The sequence below is a fragment of the Ruditapes philippinarum genome, unplaced genomic scaffold (genome assembly GCF_026571515.1).
Source record: "Ruditapes philippinarum isolate M1 unplaced genomic scaffold, ASM2657151v2 ctg2243_1_1_1_1, whole genome shotgun sequence".
NCBI lineage: Eukaryota > Metazoa > Mollusca > Bivalvia > Venerida > Veneridae > Ruditapes > Ruditapes philippinarum.
In genome coordinates, this window is record NW_026864903.1 from 193,280 (window position 1) to 209,558 (window position 16,279).

General features: G+C 33.0%; 1 protein-coding gene across 1 annotated transcript; it reads right to left on the minus strand.

The window, feature by feature from the left end:
• Positions 1–8,428: 8,428 nt before the first annotated feature.
• Positions 8,429–11,797, minus strand: LOC132727224 (5-hydroxytryptamine receptor 1F-like). The gene has a single exon (XM_060712644.1). The coding sequence runs from the start codon at positions 11,061–11,063 to the stop codon at positions 9,843–9,845; it is 1,221 nt and encodes a 406-aa protein (XP_060568627.1). The 5' UTR covers positions 11,064–11,797; the 3' UTR covers positions 8,429–9,842.
• Between the last annotated feature and the right edge of the window lie 4,482 nt (positions 11,798–16,279).

Genomic DNA, 16,279 nt, shown 5'->3' on the forward strand with positions numbered 1-16,279 from the left:
GAAGAAAACAAACTTTTTCACATTATTTTATAACAAATGTGTATTGCAACATTTACATGTATATCATGTTCAAACAAATTACGAATTTCACGGATTTTTTTTTATGAAAAAAAAAAGCTCAAATAATGTAGTTACTGCACGTGTTTGACAGTCTTTCCATTATATTGTAAACTTAATTTTAATTTGCAAGCATAATGATTTATTGATTGTGCGAAAATCTTTTACAGAAGCAGCCTTTATTTACAAATGTCGCTCAAAGCTATATCCCTACACATTAGAAAATAGTTTTTGTGTGAGAACTAATCTATAATTAAACTTGCAATAATCGAAAACCGCCTTCTGTCTACTTTAAGTAATTTGATTAGCAAGTGTCTTAGTTTAAAGGCCACATACATATCATATAAACATTAGACTAAAGTGTTCGAAGATCATTATCACCACCCCGTTCCTTTTTGAAACCATGGTATATGATTATTTGTGATAATAGTTAGAACGTGATTAGAATAGTAAACGCTATATTTGTCCGTTTCAATGATAATGTATTTATGTAAGCCTCTAGATCAAATGATATAAAGGAAAATATATCATGTGGTTTCGGATTGACTGCATTTCATCGTAAATCATGTTAGCTGACGATTACCGGCAGTCTTGACTAATCGGTAAAATAATTGCGTTGATATACATGTATTTACATGTAATTTGATCAAAAAAGGACTTCCGTTATTTGTGTCATCAGAAAATGAGATAAAAGCCATCAAGTATTTGATGAAAATGTTCAAATGCATTATCTATTTCTATCAGTGCATCATACATAATAAAACAGCAGTGCGCATATGACAAGTCATTTACAGAGAACAATCACAATATATAAAAATATATTAACCAGCTATACTGTGATTGTGTGTTTCCCTTTCCTTCTATTGTTCAGTATGAGAGAAATTATTAAGTGTTATTATTGTTCAGCACAATTAATATATGTACATGTGTCTTACATTTATTTTCCAACAATATGCATTATATTTGACTTCGCGTTAATAATAGTCTGAAATTAACATCAAATGATGTCTATTTCATATAGCCAGCTGCATGTATTGGCACCTGTCATACATGTTCGTACTATCGGATGAACGACAATCCGTTTTCATAAGCAGTGATTAGTTATTATAAATTGTTTATCGAAATTGTGTCGACTGAAATTTTAACACATTTTGTGGGGTTTACATTTTTCTGACGTTTTAAATAATTTGAGGAATTATATCGTACGTGTTTTAAAAAAGTACATTTACCTTCAATACATGGTTTAATTTAAATACTTACAAATGTTATCGTTATATTTTACTGTGTTTATGCGAAATAGATAATATATTCATTAAACACTCCAGGTATAAAAATCGCAATTAAAACATCTGTTGCAAGTTGTGAAATAGATAAACGAAGCTGTTTGCTTAAGGTTCCCCGAAACCACACCAAAATGACCAAACCTATCCCCTTTTGCAGCTATCTGTGATGTCAGTAACCAGCCCCAACTTCAATCCCCCCTCCCTTGTATATAATAAAAAAAATCATATCATTCCATTTTAATGCTTATGGTAATGTAATTTAAACATGTACATGATTAAAAATATAATTGAAAAATACTGCAAACACATTTGAAGATAACTCGCAAGAATTTTAAAATGAACAGATGTAATAAAGTACATGTACCTTCACTTATACATTTGTAAATACAGATTGTATGTTTATAATTATGTTTACGTTAACAATTTTAAATGCAGTAACATTTAAGAATTACGCGCCAAATCTCGTGATAAAATGAACAGTTGAATAAAGTAGCTTCACTATATTTATCGGATATGACGTCTGTTTTATGCTTGAATAAATATTGATTATCGTATGGTAAGGATTTTTTTCTCCCATTATATTCAGTACACTTTCAATGAGGATTTGAAACTTGCATTGATATACAATTGTATAGTGATGGGCATACTGCCTTTGTATAAATAATGTTTATCTATCTATAACAGTATTTTTTTTTCAATGGTCATTGTTTCTTTTAGAAAAAAACCTCAACTGATAACAGTCCTTGTTGTTGTTGTTGTTTTCCACCCGTTAAAGCAGAGGTTGAAATGTGTCGAGGGTATCACACATTCACAGTAGCAACGAACATAGTTTGATTTCATGTAGCTGGTTCATTTTTACTAGGGTTTTCATTTGAAACAAAAGGGAAATATAAAGCACTAAACATAGTGCTTTTTAGCTAATTTCTGTCACAAAACATAATGAAAATTACGATAAAACAGTTAAAATATATGAAACTCGTTAATTACAGGGTATAACAATGGCTTGGCTACATCCCGGGATGTTTATGCAAAAACATCGTCTCGGCCTTACCAGCAGAAACATCCCTCCGATGTTGCCCCAGCCAGTGTTATATCATTATAACTAACTTGTTTCAAATGGTCAGACTATCGTATTGTAACGTACCAAGGGATTGGCTGAAAAAAGTGCAGGGAAACCTGTAAGATTTAATAGGACATGGGTGATTGGATGATAATGAATATAATACCACAAATGGTATAGTATGTGCATGTCGGTCTCATGTGATCAGCAGATAATTGAAGAAATCCTCTTTGAAGTCATTTTGCAAACAATAATGGTTGGCAACCCCTATATAACAAGATAATGTTTATATGTCTGGCATTTCAATCTTTAAGCAAATCACCTCTTTAGCACGAAAACTCAATTTAACTGTTTTTCCATAATGTAAGAGTCTATGGGAAAACCAATGCGAGAGTCTGACCATATACTACAATTGAACACAGGTTGATTGAGTTCGTGTACATTGCGATTGTTAACCATTACTTAACTCGTACACTATTCCATCTTATTGTTTGACAAGTAGTTTGTAAACAATAAGTTTTCATATCTAAAGTATGCAGATTGGTTTGCCAAATATTATTTTCCGAAGATATATATATTGAAAGAAAGTGGATTTGGTAGCCAAAGTTGATGTATGTATATGAACTATCAGAATTAGAATGAAGCGTTGATATTTGACAAACTGCACACTGGTTGTAATTATTTATGTATTAAAACTGTTTTCATTTATTTATTTTCACTCACGCATTTGCTCACCCCACTCCACTCATTCACTTATTTATCTCTTTATTTGTTGCACACTTTGCGTCTTTCAAAATACCCAACAATTATTCTTTAACAAGATATATTTTTGTTCTTTTCGTTTCTTTATATACATGCATTAAATTGATCATTCTAACATTTAATGTATGGAATTAAAAGTAAATCATCCTTTCTTAAATTTCTGCTGTAGAGGAAGAGAATTAAATTGTTAATTTTTTAGGCAAAATTTGTTTTAAAAAATGTAAAAAAATCAAACAAACACACAGAAAATAAGAAAACAGAAACTGTTACACAGTCTTCTATAGCAAGCAAAAACACAAATATCAAAGCGTTAACATATTTTGAGATTTGACCTTCACGAAAAACCACCCAGAAGTTCTCTTTTTTCACTGGCACTCGAACAGGATATCGCTTCTGAATAATTATGATGTTATAATTTTTTTTAGAAAATTCAGAAACACGAAACTATGCATCTCGTGTACGGACGTAATTAAACCGTTCATACAAAAAAACTAGTTTTTTTTGAGAGAACATCGAATGTTTAATTTTTCATGAATCACCCATTTCCCCTTCCATCAGTTATAGTATAGTTCCCGTTCATCTGTGGTATCACAGTCCCCTTCCATTGCGGTATTACAGTCTCCTAGCTTCCATTGTAGTATAACAGTCCCCTTTCATTGTGGTATCACAGTCCCCTTCCATTGTTGTATTACACGTCTCCTTCCATTGTGGTATTATAGCCCTCTTCCATTGTAGTATTACAGTCCCTTTCCATTGTGGTATTAAGTCCCCTTCCATTGTGGTATCACAGTCCCCTTCCATTGTGGTATCACAGTCCCCTTCCATTGTGGTATCACAGTCCCATTCCAGTGTTGTATTACAGTCTCCTTTCATTGCGGTATCACAGTCCCCTTCCATTGTAGTATTACAGTCCCTTTCCATTGTGGTATTAAGTCCCCTTCCATTGTGGTATTACAGTCCCCTTCCATTGTGGTATCACAGTCCCCTTCCATTGTGGTATAATATCCTCTTCCATTCCGATATTACAGCCCCCTTCCATTGTAGTATTACAGTCCCTTTCCATTGTGGTATTAAGTCCCCTTCCATTGTGGTATCACAGTCCTCTTCCATTGTGGTATCACAGTCCCCTTCCATTGTGGTATAAAAGTCTCCTTCCTATGTGGTATAACAGCCCCCTTCCATTGTAGCATTACAGTCCCTTTCCATTGTGGTATTAAGTCACCTTCCATTGTGGTATCACAGTCCCCTTCCATTGTGGTATCACAATCCCCTTCCATTGTTGTATCACAGTCCCCTTCCATTGTGGTATCACAGTCCCCTTCCATTGTTGTATTACAATCCCCTTCCATTGTTGTATCACAGTCCCCTTTTAGTGTTGTATTACAGTCTCCTTCCATTGTGGTTTCATAGCCCCCTTCCATTGTGGTATTAAGTCTCCTTCCATTGTGGTATTACAGTCCCCTTCCATGGGGTATTACAGTCCCTTTCCATTGTAGTATTACAGTCCCTTTCTATTGTGTATTAAGTCCCCTACGTCTGTGGTATCACAGTCCCTTCCATTGTGGTATCACAGTCCCCTTCCATTGTGGTATTGCAATCCCCTTCCATTATAGTATTACAGTCCCTTTCCATTGTGGTATTAAGTCATTTCCATTGTGGAATCACAGTCCCCTTCCATTGTGGTATCACCCTTTCATAGTGGTATCAAAGTCCCCCTCCATTGTGGTATTACAGACCCCTTCCATTGTAGTATTACAGTCGCCTTCCATTGTGGTATCAAAGCCCCCTTCCATTGTGGTATTTCAGACCCCTTCCATTGTGGTATTACAGTCCTCTTCCATTGAGGTATCACAGTCCCCTTCCATTGTGGTATCACAGTTCCCTTCCATTTTGGTATTACAGCCCCTTTCCATTGTGGCATCACAGTTCCCTTCCCCTGTGGTATTAAGTCCCCTTCCATTGTCGAATTGCAGCACTTTTCCATTTTTGGTATTACAGAGGGATTATGTATTCATGTAGTGAATTAATGTGTCTGACACTCAGTCCTGACTTAACGGATTCGATCCTGAATGAGGCAAAGACCATGCTACCTAAATTGCATTGATTTTTGTCTTATAGTTCTAGGAAGCGTATCCACGTATGCTCAAAACTCTTTAATCCTATATGCTTTTATTTGTTAAAAACAACAGCTTCAAATTAATTCATCTTTAAGAACAACTGTTATTATTTGTTGTTTTTGTTGTTGTTTAATTGTTGTTTTGTTTTTTCAGAACATTAGTTGCAGCAACTGTTTCAACGACAAAAATTTAAAAAATGTTAAAAAAAACTTCAAGTTCTGTTTTAGTTCATTAAATTTCAAGTGCATTTACTTTCATAAAATTTGAGAAACAAGAGTCGGCCATTGAAATACTCCTTACTAAATTAAAATTCATTTTACAACACTCAACTGATACTTGAATTTATTGATTGTTTCAAATTAACAAGACATGTAATAGGTTCTCTTATTTTAAAAGTGCGCTTTTCGTGAATATCTTTTCTTTGCATAGTGCATCTTTTACTTGGTTATATTTAGTATATTTTATAAACCTATATGCATTTTTACGCCGGTACAAGGCGAACATATATAAAAAATATTTATTACGTGCGCACGCGATAGCTTTTGCGTAGCCACGCGATCGCTAGTACGTGCACACGCGATAGTTTAACTGACTACAATGTATTAATTTGTTTAAAAAATAAATCTTGAAAAAAATACAAAATCGCCTTCCATTAGTACTTTAAACACTTTGACCACTGCTTTGTTTCCAACCTGTGCTCTTTAATGTCAAGCTTATATTGTTCTGTTCACAAAAGATATACTTTGTTTTTTCGCTCTTTGACGTGGACAACGTACACATATATAGACAATCATTATAATTTCATATTTTTACGAACATGGATAAATAAACATCTCGTTCAAATCAATGCTGCACGTGCAACTTTAAAATATGAAAGGTAGCACGCGCATTTAAACCTTTAACGTCATCATGATAATTGTGGCTTTAATTGAGTAAAACTTTCAGAGTATTGTGATGTGTGGATGCCTTATAAAAATTTACAATTTGAATTATCAGACGTCTACTGTCAACCTAGTGTGTCACGTGAGCTCGTTGTGCCATTGCATGAAGAATAGAATAGACTCCCCCAGTATACCGTTTTATTGGGAGGATCGCTTATTGAGTCAAAACATATACGGATTTACTCTAAATAATACAAAACATAATATCACCTACAATACTAGCTAATTTTTAATTAGTATAGTAAATAAGTTAAGTGACGGACTAACATTAAGTAAACAGTACATAAAATATTGCATGAAACATAGCGAATTGTTATAGCCTTAAATATTTAATGAACCATCGAGTGCAGTTATTGTCATGACTTTTAATGGCCAAACAAGTGGATATAACAAGAAGCATTACACAAATCATGCGCAATTTATGCAGATATACCATAAAATATCAAGTAGCATTTCCGAATCACCTGTTATAAACTGATGTAATACAGGGAAACAATATAGTATTTATTATATTTTATATCATCTTGATTACAATTAGACAGCCGCTCAATCAAAAACACGTAGATAAGTGACAATATCTGACAATAACAAACTTCTCGGTTTTTATTTCTTTCCGAAAGTTATTCTTAAAAAGTGATGCACACATTATTAAAGGTTGTTTATTTAATATTTATTCTTTTCTTCTCAAGGACGATTATCATCTCAAATTATAAGAAAATGAACACTTTGTGTGTGCGTGTGGGAGGGGGTGGGTGGGCCGGATTTAGTATTTACAAATTCTTAAGCTGAAGTCTAGGCGTGTTTATTTAATGTATATTGAAAACGGACATATGCACTTAGCCTATAAGACTCGAGTGACGTACATGTATTGTACTCAAAATTTCAAAGTAAAAGAAAGAAAATGAACGACTTATAGTTACATAACAATAAAGAACATATCTTATAATTATCAAATTAAAAGTGTATATGTCTACTTCCTGTAGTCTACAACATTTTTGTAATAAATTTGAAAAAAAAAAGAATCATTCAGAAAATGCTTGGTATGAAATAAATATTAAGACCAAAATGGCACATGCACGGGATATTTGCTAAACGGTTTATTTTGTGAACGCACTGTATTCATATCAGCCAGATTCTGCCTAATAACTGGTTGATGTACGCCATGGCGTATTTTCGCTTTTTTTGCAACGATAGTTTGTCGTATCCTCGTATTTTTGCATTCCTGTCGCCATCACAAACAAAAACGAAAATACGATATGGCGTAAATCTGTCACCATACTTGTAATAAATTATTGTTTGCCGTGAAATTGCAATAAAAATCATACAATAAATCAGTATTTCTGAAATTGTCTGATTTCTAAATACATGTATTGTTACAATGAATTATTGATAGTTTTAGATCTAGATCGATAACAATATAATTAATGAATTTGAAATGCCTCAGGTTTCCTGCGCTACTAGCCCAATATCCGGTATGTAAGCCTTGAGTTATTTTAAAGTAGTTGGTGTACTTCTTAAAGGTACATTTAGCCTAAGAACATGAATATTTTCTATCGAAAGAACAAATATATGTTTAACAATGTCTTAATACCAGATTTAGAGCATGTGGATATTAAATCACCTTCAGAAATAGCACTGAACGTGCAAATTGTGCCATATGTGTAGCAAGATGCAAACAAAATGTTTTGTTGTTATTGTTTTTTTTTTGTTTTTTTGGGGGGGGGGGGGGGGTTTATTCGAAAAAATGAATATTTGAGGCTAAATGGGCATTGAAGATGGACGTCGAAACATTATCCTTTTCTTGTAAGCAAAACAGTAAACTTATTTTATCTACAACAACGAAGGAGGATCCCGGATGTCCCAACCCAAGTGCGTTTTTCCACCCATAAGCGATGCCCGAGTGGAACCGCATTTAAGTTAACAGTATCTGGCCTGTTCATCCTTAAGCGACAGGGATCAAGTGAGTCTTAATCAGAGGTATTAGGCACGTAGCCCCGAGAATCCACACATGGTGCTAAGGGACATCAACTTAATGTAGACAGTTGTGTCATACCTATACCTTCCAGGAATAAAAAGATAGTTAAGATGTCGCAAAACTCTTCATTTTCCGGCAAGCGTCGGTGTTTATCGACATTTCGGTATTTTTCTGTTGATTAGTTATCATAATGCTAAATATGGCCTGTACATTTTGGTTGTTATTTTATTGGGATTCAACGATGAAAATGTTGAACTTCGATGATTTTTTTTAATTAATTGCTAAATTACAAATTTGAAGGAAGGTAAAATAAGCAGTGTAGATAAGTTCTTGGAAGTACCTTGATATATATAAAGACTTAACTAATACCAACATATACCAACCAGATAACAGTTGAAAATGGAACACACGATGTTACAAGTACTGAGTTTCAATCGATTAAACTCTTCACTGCAGCTTTTGGTATTGCGTGCGACTCTACCATCATCGATGGTTTTAACTAATAAATGAAGTATTCAATTATACATGACCGGGTTCAAAATCTCGTGCACTTATTAAGCTCATTATACATTAATGATCATTAAATGCTTGCTTTTTCTATCTCATCATAAAAAATCGATTAATTAAAGCTTTACTTTGAGCTTTGTTTAGCCTTAAATGAAACGGCTTTTTATTATTATTATTATATTCCACTGTAGGTAATTGTAGTTAATGGTTAAACACTAAAACGAAAAAGAAATACACGATTTCAAAACTTAGAAAGAAACGACGTAAGGTAGCTATTTAAAACGCTTTTGTGTCTTTTTAACAAAGCCGCCTCGACTTGACGATTAAATGAATGATTGAGGATATTTTATACGAAAAAGATTGGAAGAAGTTTTCAAATTCAGGCATTTTCATTGGACGAAAAGTAGGACAAAGACTTAGTGTTCTTAATCGCATTTAATTTGAAGAATTTTAATGTGCTTTCGTCCAGTCTTCATGCTATTTTATCATTATCTGTACGTAATAATACAATGCTATGTGTTCGATTGAAGTATATGAAGAAATAATTGATTTCGTTTTGGCCATACATGTATGTTACTCATGTAAGTTGCGAACGGTTCTGGTAGTAAAATCAAGGGAAAAACAGGTCCAAAATGAACTCGCAGAACATATTATGCTATACGGTTTGAGCAAGAATTTCGGGTAAAAATGGTCACATGTTCCAAGTTGCAACTCTACGACTCTAACGTGAGTTTGTATAAAATCAAAAAGATACCAGAGTCTGAAGTTACATTCCCAAATTTAATATTTTCATTTTGTGAAAGACATTCTACATTTTGACCAAATTGTACTGCAAACTTTATTTCGTTTAGATAGGTGCCTTAGATGTTTGACTAAACTTAATCATACAATTGCAAAGAAATCAGAGAGTGTACTTAATGGGTTTACTTTCAGATGGAACTATGGCAAGTTATAGTCTGTATAATATTTTATGATAAACAACGCTTTATCTGTTATAAATGTTTAGAAATAATTCTAGGCAAGTATGCATGTACACTTTACCCAATATTGAACATCAAACAGTTTGCTATTAAAGATAAAAGAAACAGCAATTGGCGGCATGTCTGCATTATATTAACAATATACAGATTATTACATGCGTTATCTCTTCCAAGAGAATCTGCATTTCACTAGCTTCGCAAGTTCTCCTCTGAACTTTAAATCCATTGCCGCGTAAATAAAAGGGTTTACTAGATTGTTAATGAAAAAGGAATAAAACAGTACTTTATATTCGTTATCCGTAGGCAAAGTGTGTTTGTCGTCCTTTGTTATCACCATACTCCATATCATAAGCGATAGATGTGGCAAGTAGCTTATTACAAAAGCTATTGTCACCAACGTTAACATCTTTGTTATCCGAACCGTCTTTTTCCCAGAAGACGTTGACAATTTGCGAATTACCTTATTTGCCCAAACTGATGTTCTCTTCCTAAATGTATTTTTTGATTTGGGCGTTGCGTTATTCACATTTTTGGGATTACTCATTGTCGATGCCGTACTTTTCACACTGACAGCTTCTGACACTGGTCTTTTCCCATTGACATGAAAAGAATCACTCTCCTCGTCCATGCACACTGAATTCATCTCACCGTTGGATTTCTCCGCATTCTTCGTCATGCGTTTGGAGACATTTGCCTTTCCCATCTTTGACACTTGTCTTGCTATCATTGCGTAGCAAACAGCCATACATAGGGTTGATACGAACGCGAGAACCAGAAGGTACACATTGAAAGCCATTGGCCATCCGGGCACTTCGTGTTCGTAGAAATCAGTTATAAAACACCTAGTTCCTGTAATGTTTTCAACACCAGTATATTTTGAAGCATTCCCATAGAAAATAAAAGCTGGAGAGGCTGATATAGACGAAATGACGATGCAAACGATAAATAAAGCACGTTTGGCCATCGGGACCGTGAATTGTTGTTTTAACGGCGTGCAAATTTTACGGTGCCGTTCGAATGCTATTAAAACTAAGGTAAGACTTGAAGCTATACAAGTATAATACAGTATGAATCTAAATATTTTGCAAGATACTGCATCCATGTAGCTGTATGCAAAGAATGATTCTGTTATTGCCCATGGCGCTCCGACAGCACAAGCAAAAAAGTCATAAAAAGCAAGAACCAAAATAAAAGTCCGGTGTGTAGACTCGCTGAACCGGAAGTAGAATATAATGATCACAAAAGCGTTACCGATTACACCTATTATCATCAACACACCGAGGTAAACTACCGCTGGTAGAAGATACGCTGCTTTTAGTTTACTTAATTCATCTAAAGTCCAAGTCGTATTTGCATCAACGTTTTCAAGCGGAGAATACATCTTAAATATCCGAGATTTCCTTCACTTTCATATGAAGAGTAATGCAACGTTTAATAGAAAACAAATTTGTTCTTCATCAAGCCTTCCGTGGAAAGCTGTGCTCAGAATATTCAAATTTCTTTGAGCAATATTTTTCAAATGTGACGATATGAGTCCGCTCTCATTAATGTTAACTAATCTAATGCGTCAATAAAAATGATAAAGAATAAACAACAAACGATATATATGAATATAAATAACACAAATTTCCGTCTCATATAACAAGTGGTCTACTCCACTTCTGCCGTTGACAATACGAAATATTTTGTTATCCACTTAAGACTTTTGTTTTGACCGGTAAAATCTAAGTACTCCACTTCATCGTCAGTTAGTGACATGTATAACCTATTCTTATTATTGTCAACCAAACGATTGGCGGTTTATCCCTGACATCATCCATGTCACATCACATATTTAACTCCGAACACATATAAATTAATAAACGAAATGCATATTTGAACAATTTATGTAGTTGTGGCGATATTTCTCGGAGGATTACAGTCAGATATGAAATCAATGCTCCAGATATATTTCATAGTTTTAAACACCATTAGTCGATATTGATATAGATCAACATAAAAATATGTCCCGAGGATCACCTCTTTACACGCTGTTGTAATCACTTATCAATTACCTAGAGTTTTCTTCGGTTTCTCGCCAGATGTTTATAGGAAAATACTTTCATGCGCGCTAAAACGTTCCAACGCTAACATCACAAGAACAAAATGCTTGTAATAAATGCGTCTCAACACGTGTTGATTGCAAAAAGAAGAACATTGTTTGGCCTTAACTTAATCCGAATCAAGATAAAAAGTCCTTCCTTCCTTCTTCCTTCCTTCCTTCCTTCCTTCCTTCCTTCCTTCCTTCATTCATTCATTCATTTTAGGCATTATCAAACAAACAAAATATTAGTTCTGCTGTTTTAGTTAAGTTATCTAAGAATGTTGGTTGTCAAGCTAATAGTTGCCATAACTTTAAAGATTAGCAATTGACCGGCTGGGATCTATTTCTATTTATTTGTTTATATTTATTTATTTATTTATATGTAAATATTTATGCATTTCAATAAATTCCAATACTTTGTTTTATGAATAAAATGGAATCGTTTTTAACGTGTCTAAGATATTATTATATCGTAAAATGGACTACATGCGCGAGAAAAAGACGCCTGTCGATTTTGCAAAGCAAAGCGCACGTGTTGTTAAAAAGAAATTGACCAAAAAGGTAAAACATGTATATTATACTCAGCCCAGTACGTTTTTCTGTATTTGTTTTTTGCCGGCGATCATATGCATTATCAATAGTTACTTGAACCTTACCCCTGTTACGATTAATATTATATTGATGTGAATGAATATGCCTTTAATATCTGAAAACTTTTACCTCTTATCCTGTTTCGCCATTTAATACAAAATTCTGAAATGTTCATTATTTCTTAATATTATACCTCATTTGCATACGCCCTTCTATATTTAATATGACGTCACCCGGTCCATAAACCGCATGCAGACCGGGGGCGGTCCATAATTCTTATATGGACTGGATGACGTCATATTAAATCTTAAAGTTCGTTTTCGGCCTGTTAAATTTGATTTTTAAAAACTGAATAACAAAAGAAGAGCATGATTTTTTTGCTGTATCGCTTTAAAATTATAATAATAATTCCGACTAGGGTTTGAAATATTTCACACACTGAACAAATAAATTATTATTTGAAAGTAAATTATAGTAAAACTGTTAGCAACAAAAGGAATGAAATGATTTAGATTCGGTATAATATAACAAATAAAACATGTCCTTTCGGGCAAAATGCGCTTCGGGCCATATACCTTCCTCAGTCTGACCAACCAGTCCGTAAACTTGCATATTGCCCTCAAGGCCATGTTTTATTTGTTAAATAGTGGCAACTCATATTTAGTTAAATATATCATGTCAGCAACTTTGTATGGAACTTCGCGAGATAAAAGCGTTGAGCAATTCTGCATTGCGGTTAAAAACAACAACAACAACAACAACAACAACAAAAACTTCACATAAAAGCTTTATCTTTTCAAAATTGTATCACTATTAATAATGTAATCACCAAATAATGTGTTGGCGAAAAACATAAACATGTTTATGCTGAATTGTTTGTTGTATTGCTTTGAAGGTACAAACGAAACAGGATAGAGAAAGGAACTATATAAGTTTTCCCTTTCAATTTTATGTAACAATTATATACATATAAAATATAATATATATGTAAAATATTGAAATAAATATATATATTTAAACTTAACGAAACAAAACAAAACAAAAGAAACAAATTAATAACAATGAAAATAAACAAAACAGAAAACAACAACAAAGCAGAAAACAACAACAAAAACAAAAATAACAACAAAGAAGAAAAAAAGAAAAGAAAAAAAAACAATCATAAAATTGAGAAAACGACAACTGTAAAAATACTTTGATTTCTTTGCGTTATTGTTGTCTCCCTTTTCTCCATAAACTTTTGTTTGGCGGGGGCGCGGGGCGAAATGGCACAAATCAGCCACCATATCAAGCAGACCTATATGATGCATTATTAAAAAGTTTTAATAATCACAATTAAAAAGCAATATAAATATAAAATGATGTCCCATACAGAAATTACAAAAACAAATATATATTATTGGCATTATGCAAAATCTTGTATCAATTTTATTAAACGGGAGATAATCATGCTGTATAATAATGGTTATAATTTATCTTAGTTTTCTCCCTTTAAAAATCACATGTCTCTTGATTTTTTAATGCTTAAGAAATTTAAGTTTATCAATATACTGTTTATTTTGACATGCTTCTTAATTATGTTTTTGCATGTAACAATACTGTATCATATTTATAAATGAAATTATACATTGTAAATTGAAAAGTGGATATTAAGTTTTTTTCTATAAATACAGTATTTATTTTCTTCGAGTGTTATGAAAATAAATAGTTCACGAGTTGCGGTTATCACTAGACTTGAATTTTCTGTTTATTATATACTTTTTTTCCTTTTTGATCTTACAATTCTCGAGACTTCTCGTTAATATTGTGTATTGGCTGAATTAAGAAGAAAGTAGTCCGGAGATACACCAGTGCAAATACAGAAAATATGTTTCACTGTAGTGAAAAATATTTTTTACAGTGAAATTACGGAAAATGAATTACACATTTATTTCATCGATACGTCTCAATAGTTCATTTATATTATATAATAAAGAGATAATAAGAGTTGCACTGAACGCGCAGACATACAGACAGACAGACAGACAGACAGATAAATATAATGGATTACCCCCATTCTGAAGAGCATATCATATTTACAATCATTGTATAGTCGCGACATATTAACAAATATTTCATCTACATATATCAGGGCTGGGAATCAAAACTGCGTCGTATCCTACAAAATGTAAACAAACGCCGCCATCTTGGAACGAAAAACGTATGTTTTTGTTTATAACTCTTTTTGTTGGAAATGACTGAAAACCAGATATATGTATTAACACGCTACACTATTTTCCGCTTCGTTCGGTATATGTTGCTTGCACAACTATTTTGTAAAACAAAAGTTATAGCGAACTTGCAACTCGAAGCGGAGCAGAATTTTTGTGAAAATGTGTGGATACGACACAGTTCATATTGCTTTATCCATCGTTTTTTCCTTCAAATAAATTATATACTCATTTCAGAGTTTACCATTAACTTTGAAATATAATTTTGCATCATTTACTAAAATATCATTAGAAAAAGGTGTTTATTTTCTAAAAAAATAATGATTGTTACGAAATGATACGACGCAGTTAAAAATAAAATATGATACGACGCAGTTGTATTTGTTGGCAGTCTTTTCAACAGGGATAATTTTGGCAATATATGTCTATGTTATGGAATAATCACTTGCTCTAGATAAAAAACCTAGATTTTATGCGGTGTATATAGAGATGTTGTGTTGCTTTTGATTATTTAGAATATATTGTGTCTTGCCCAATATAACATTTAATTTGAAAGTGTACATTGCGGAAGCTACTTCACAGTTAAACATGAACATGTTATTTAATTTATCATAATTTTTTTTTTAAAAATTCTTATATTTTCCTGTATGTTCAATATTATCCCTATTTTTTGGCATATAAGTATATAGAAGTCTATGAACCTGATTTATTTTGGCTAGCTAAGCTCTAAGTCAACTGTGGTTCTGCATGTTCTGGGTAATGACTGTTTTTTTAGGTTTGTCTCTACATATTAGCTTAACTGGGGGCAAAGACCTCAAATGCGCCTTTGTGCATTATTTCAGGCAAAATGTTGCACCTGCAGAGAACCATCGACATTTTGAAACTACATGTAGCTTGATAGGTTTCCACACGAAAGAATCAAAAGTCCCTGGGGGTTTTCGAGTTCATAGCAGTTCAGTTCAAGTGATTTGAATCAGTAAACATAAACAGCTCGGCTTCGGTCGAACACCTGTCTGATTTTTTTTTCAACAATTTGTTTACGTCAGCTGTACAAATATGCAGTTTTAGTTGTTTTTATTAATTTCTGGCGTGAGGTTTTAAGATTATAAATATTTAAATTAATTATAAAGACAATGAAATTTAACTTTCTTATTGAAATGAAATATTTCCTTTATCTCTAAGATTATTTTTTACTTTGATATTTCGGTGCGAATAGCAGAAAAAATTTCAATGTAAAGAGGGGGTAACCCGCTTTGAAGTCATTTTCTGAAAAATTTTGTTTAATTTTGCAGGCAATTCATTTTCAAATAAAAATCACACTTTAGTTTGAAGGTATGTTTAGTGAAAACTTCTTCAATACTATTGAAACATCCTGTCTTGCATACATCTAAATCAAATTTATCGGTGCAAAGCGTAAAATACCTTTGCAAAACGGACACCTTTTTTACAAAATAATTTGCAGTTTTATCATTTGTAAATCGATTTTGAAAATTTAAGTTTTTTAGTGGAGAAGAATGATACTTTCGTGCAAAAATAGAAAATACATTCCGTAGACCTGTTCTTATCGGCGATAAAGAAATGCAATACGACAAAATCGGCGCGCTGAACATAAAATGACTGAACGGAACGCATACCTTATATATCGTAGCTTAACCATTTATAATAAAATTTAAAAAAAAAATGTTCAGTTTCAAATAATAAAGCTCATCTGTT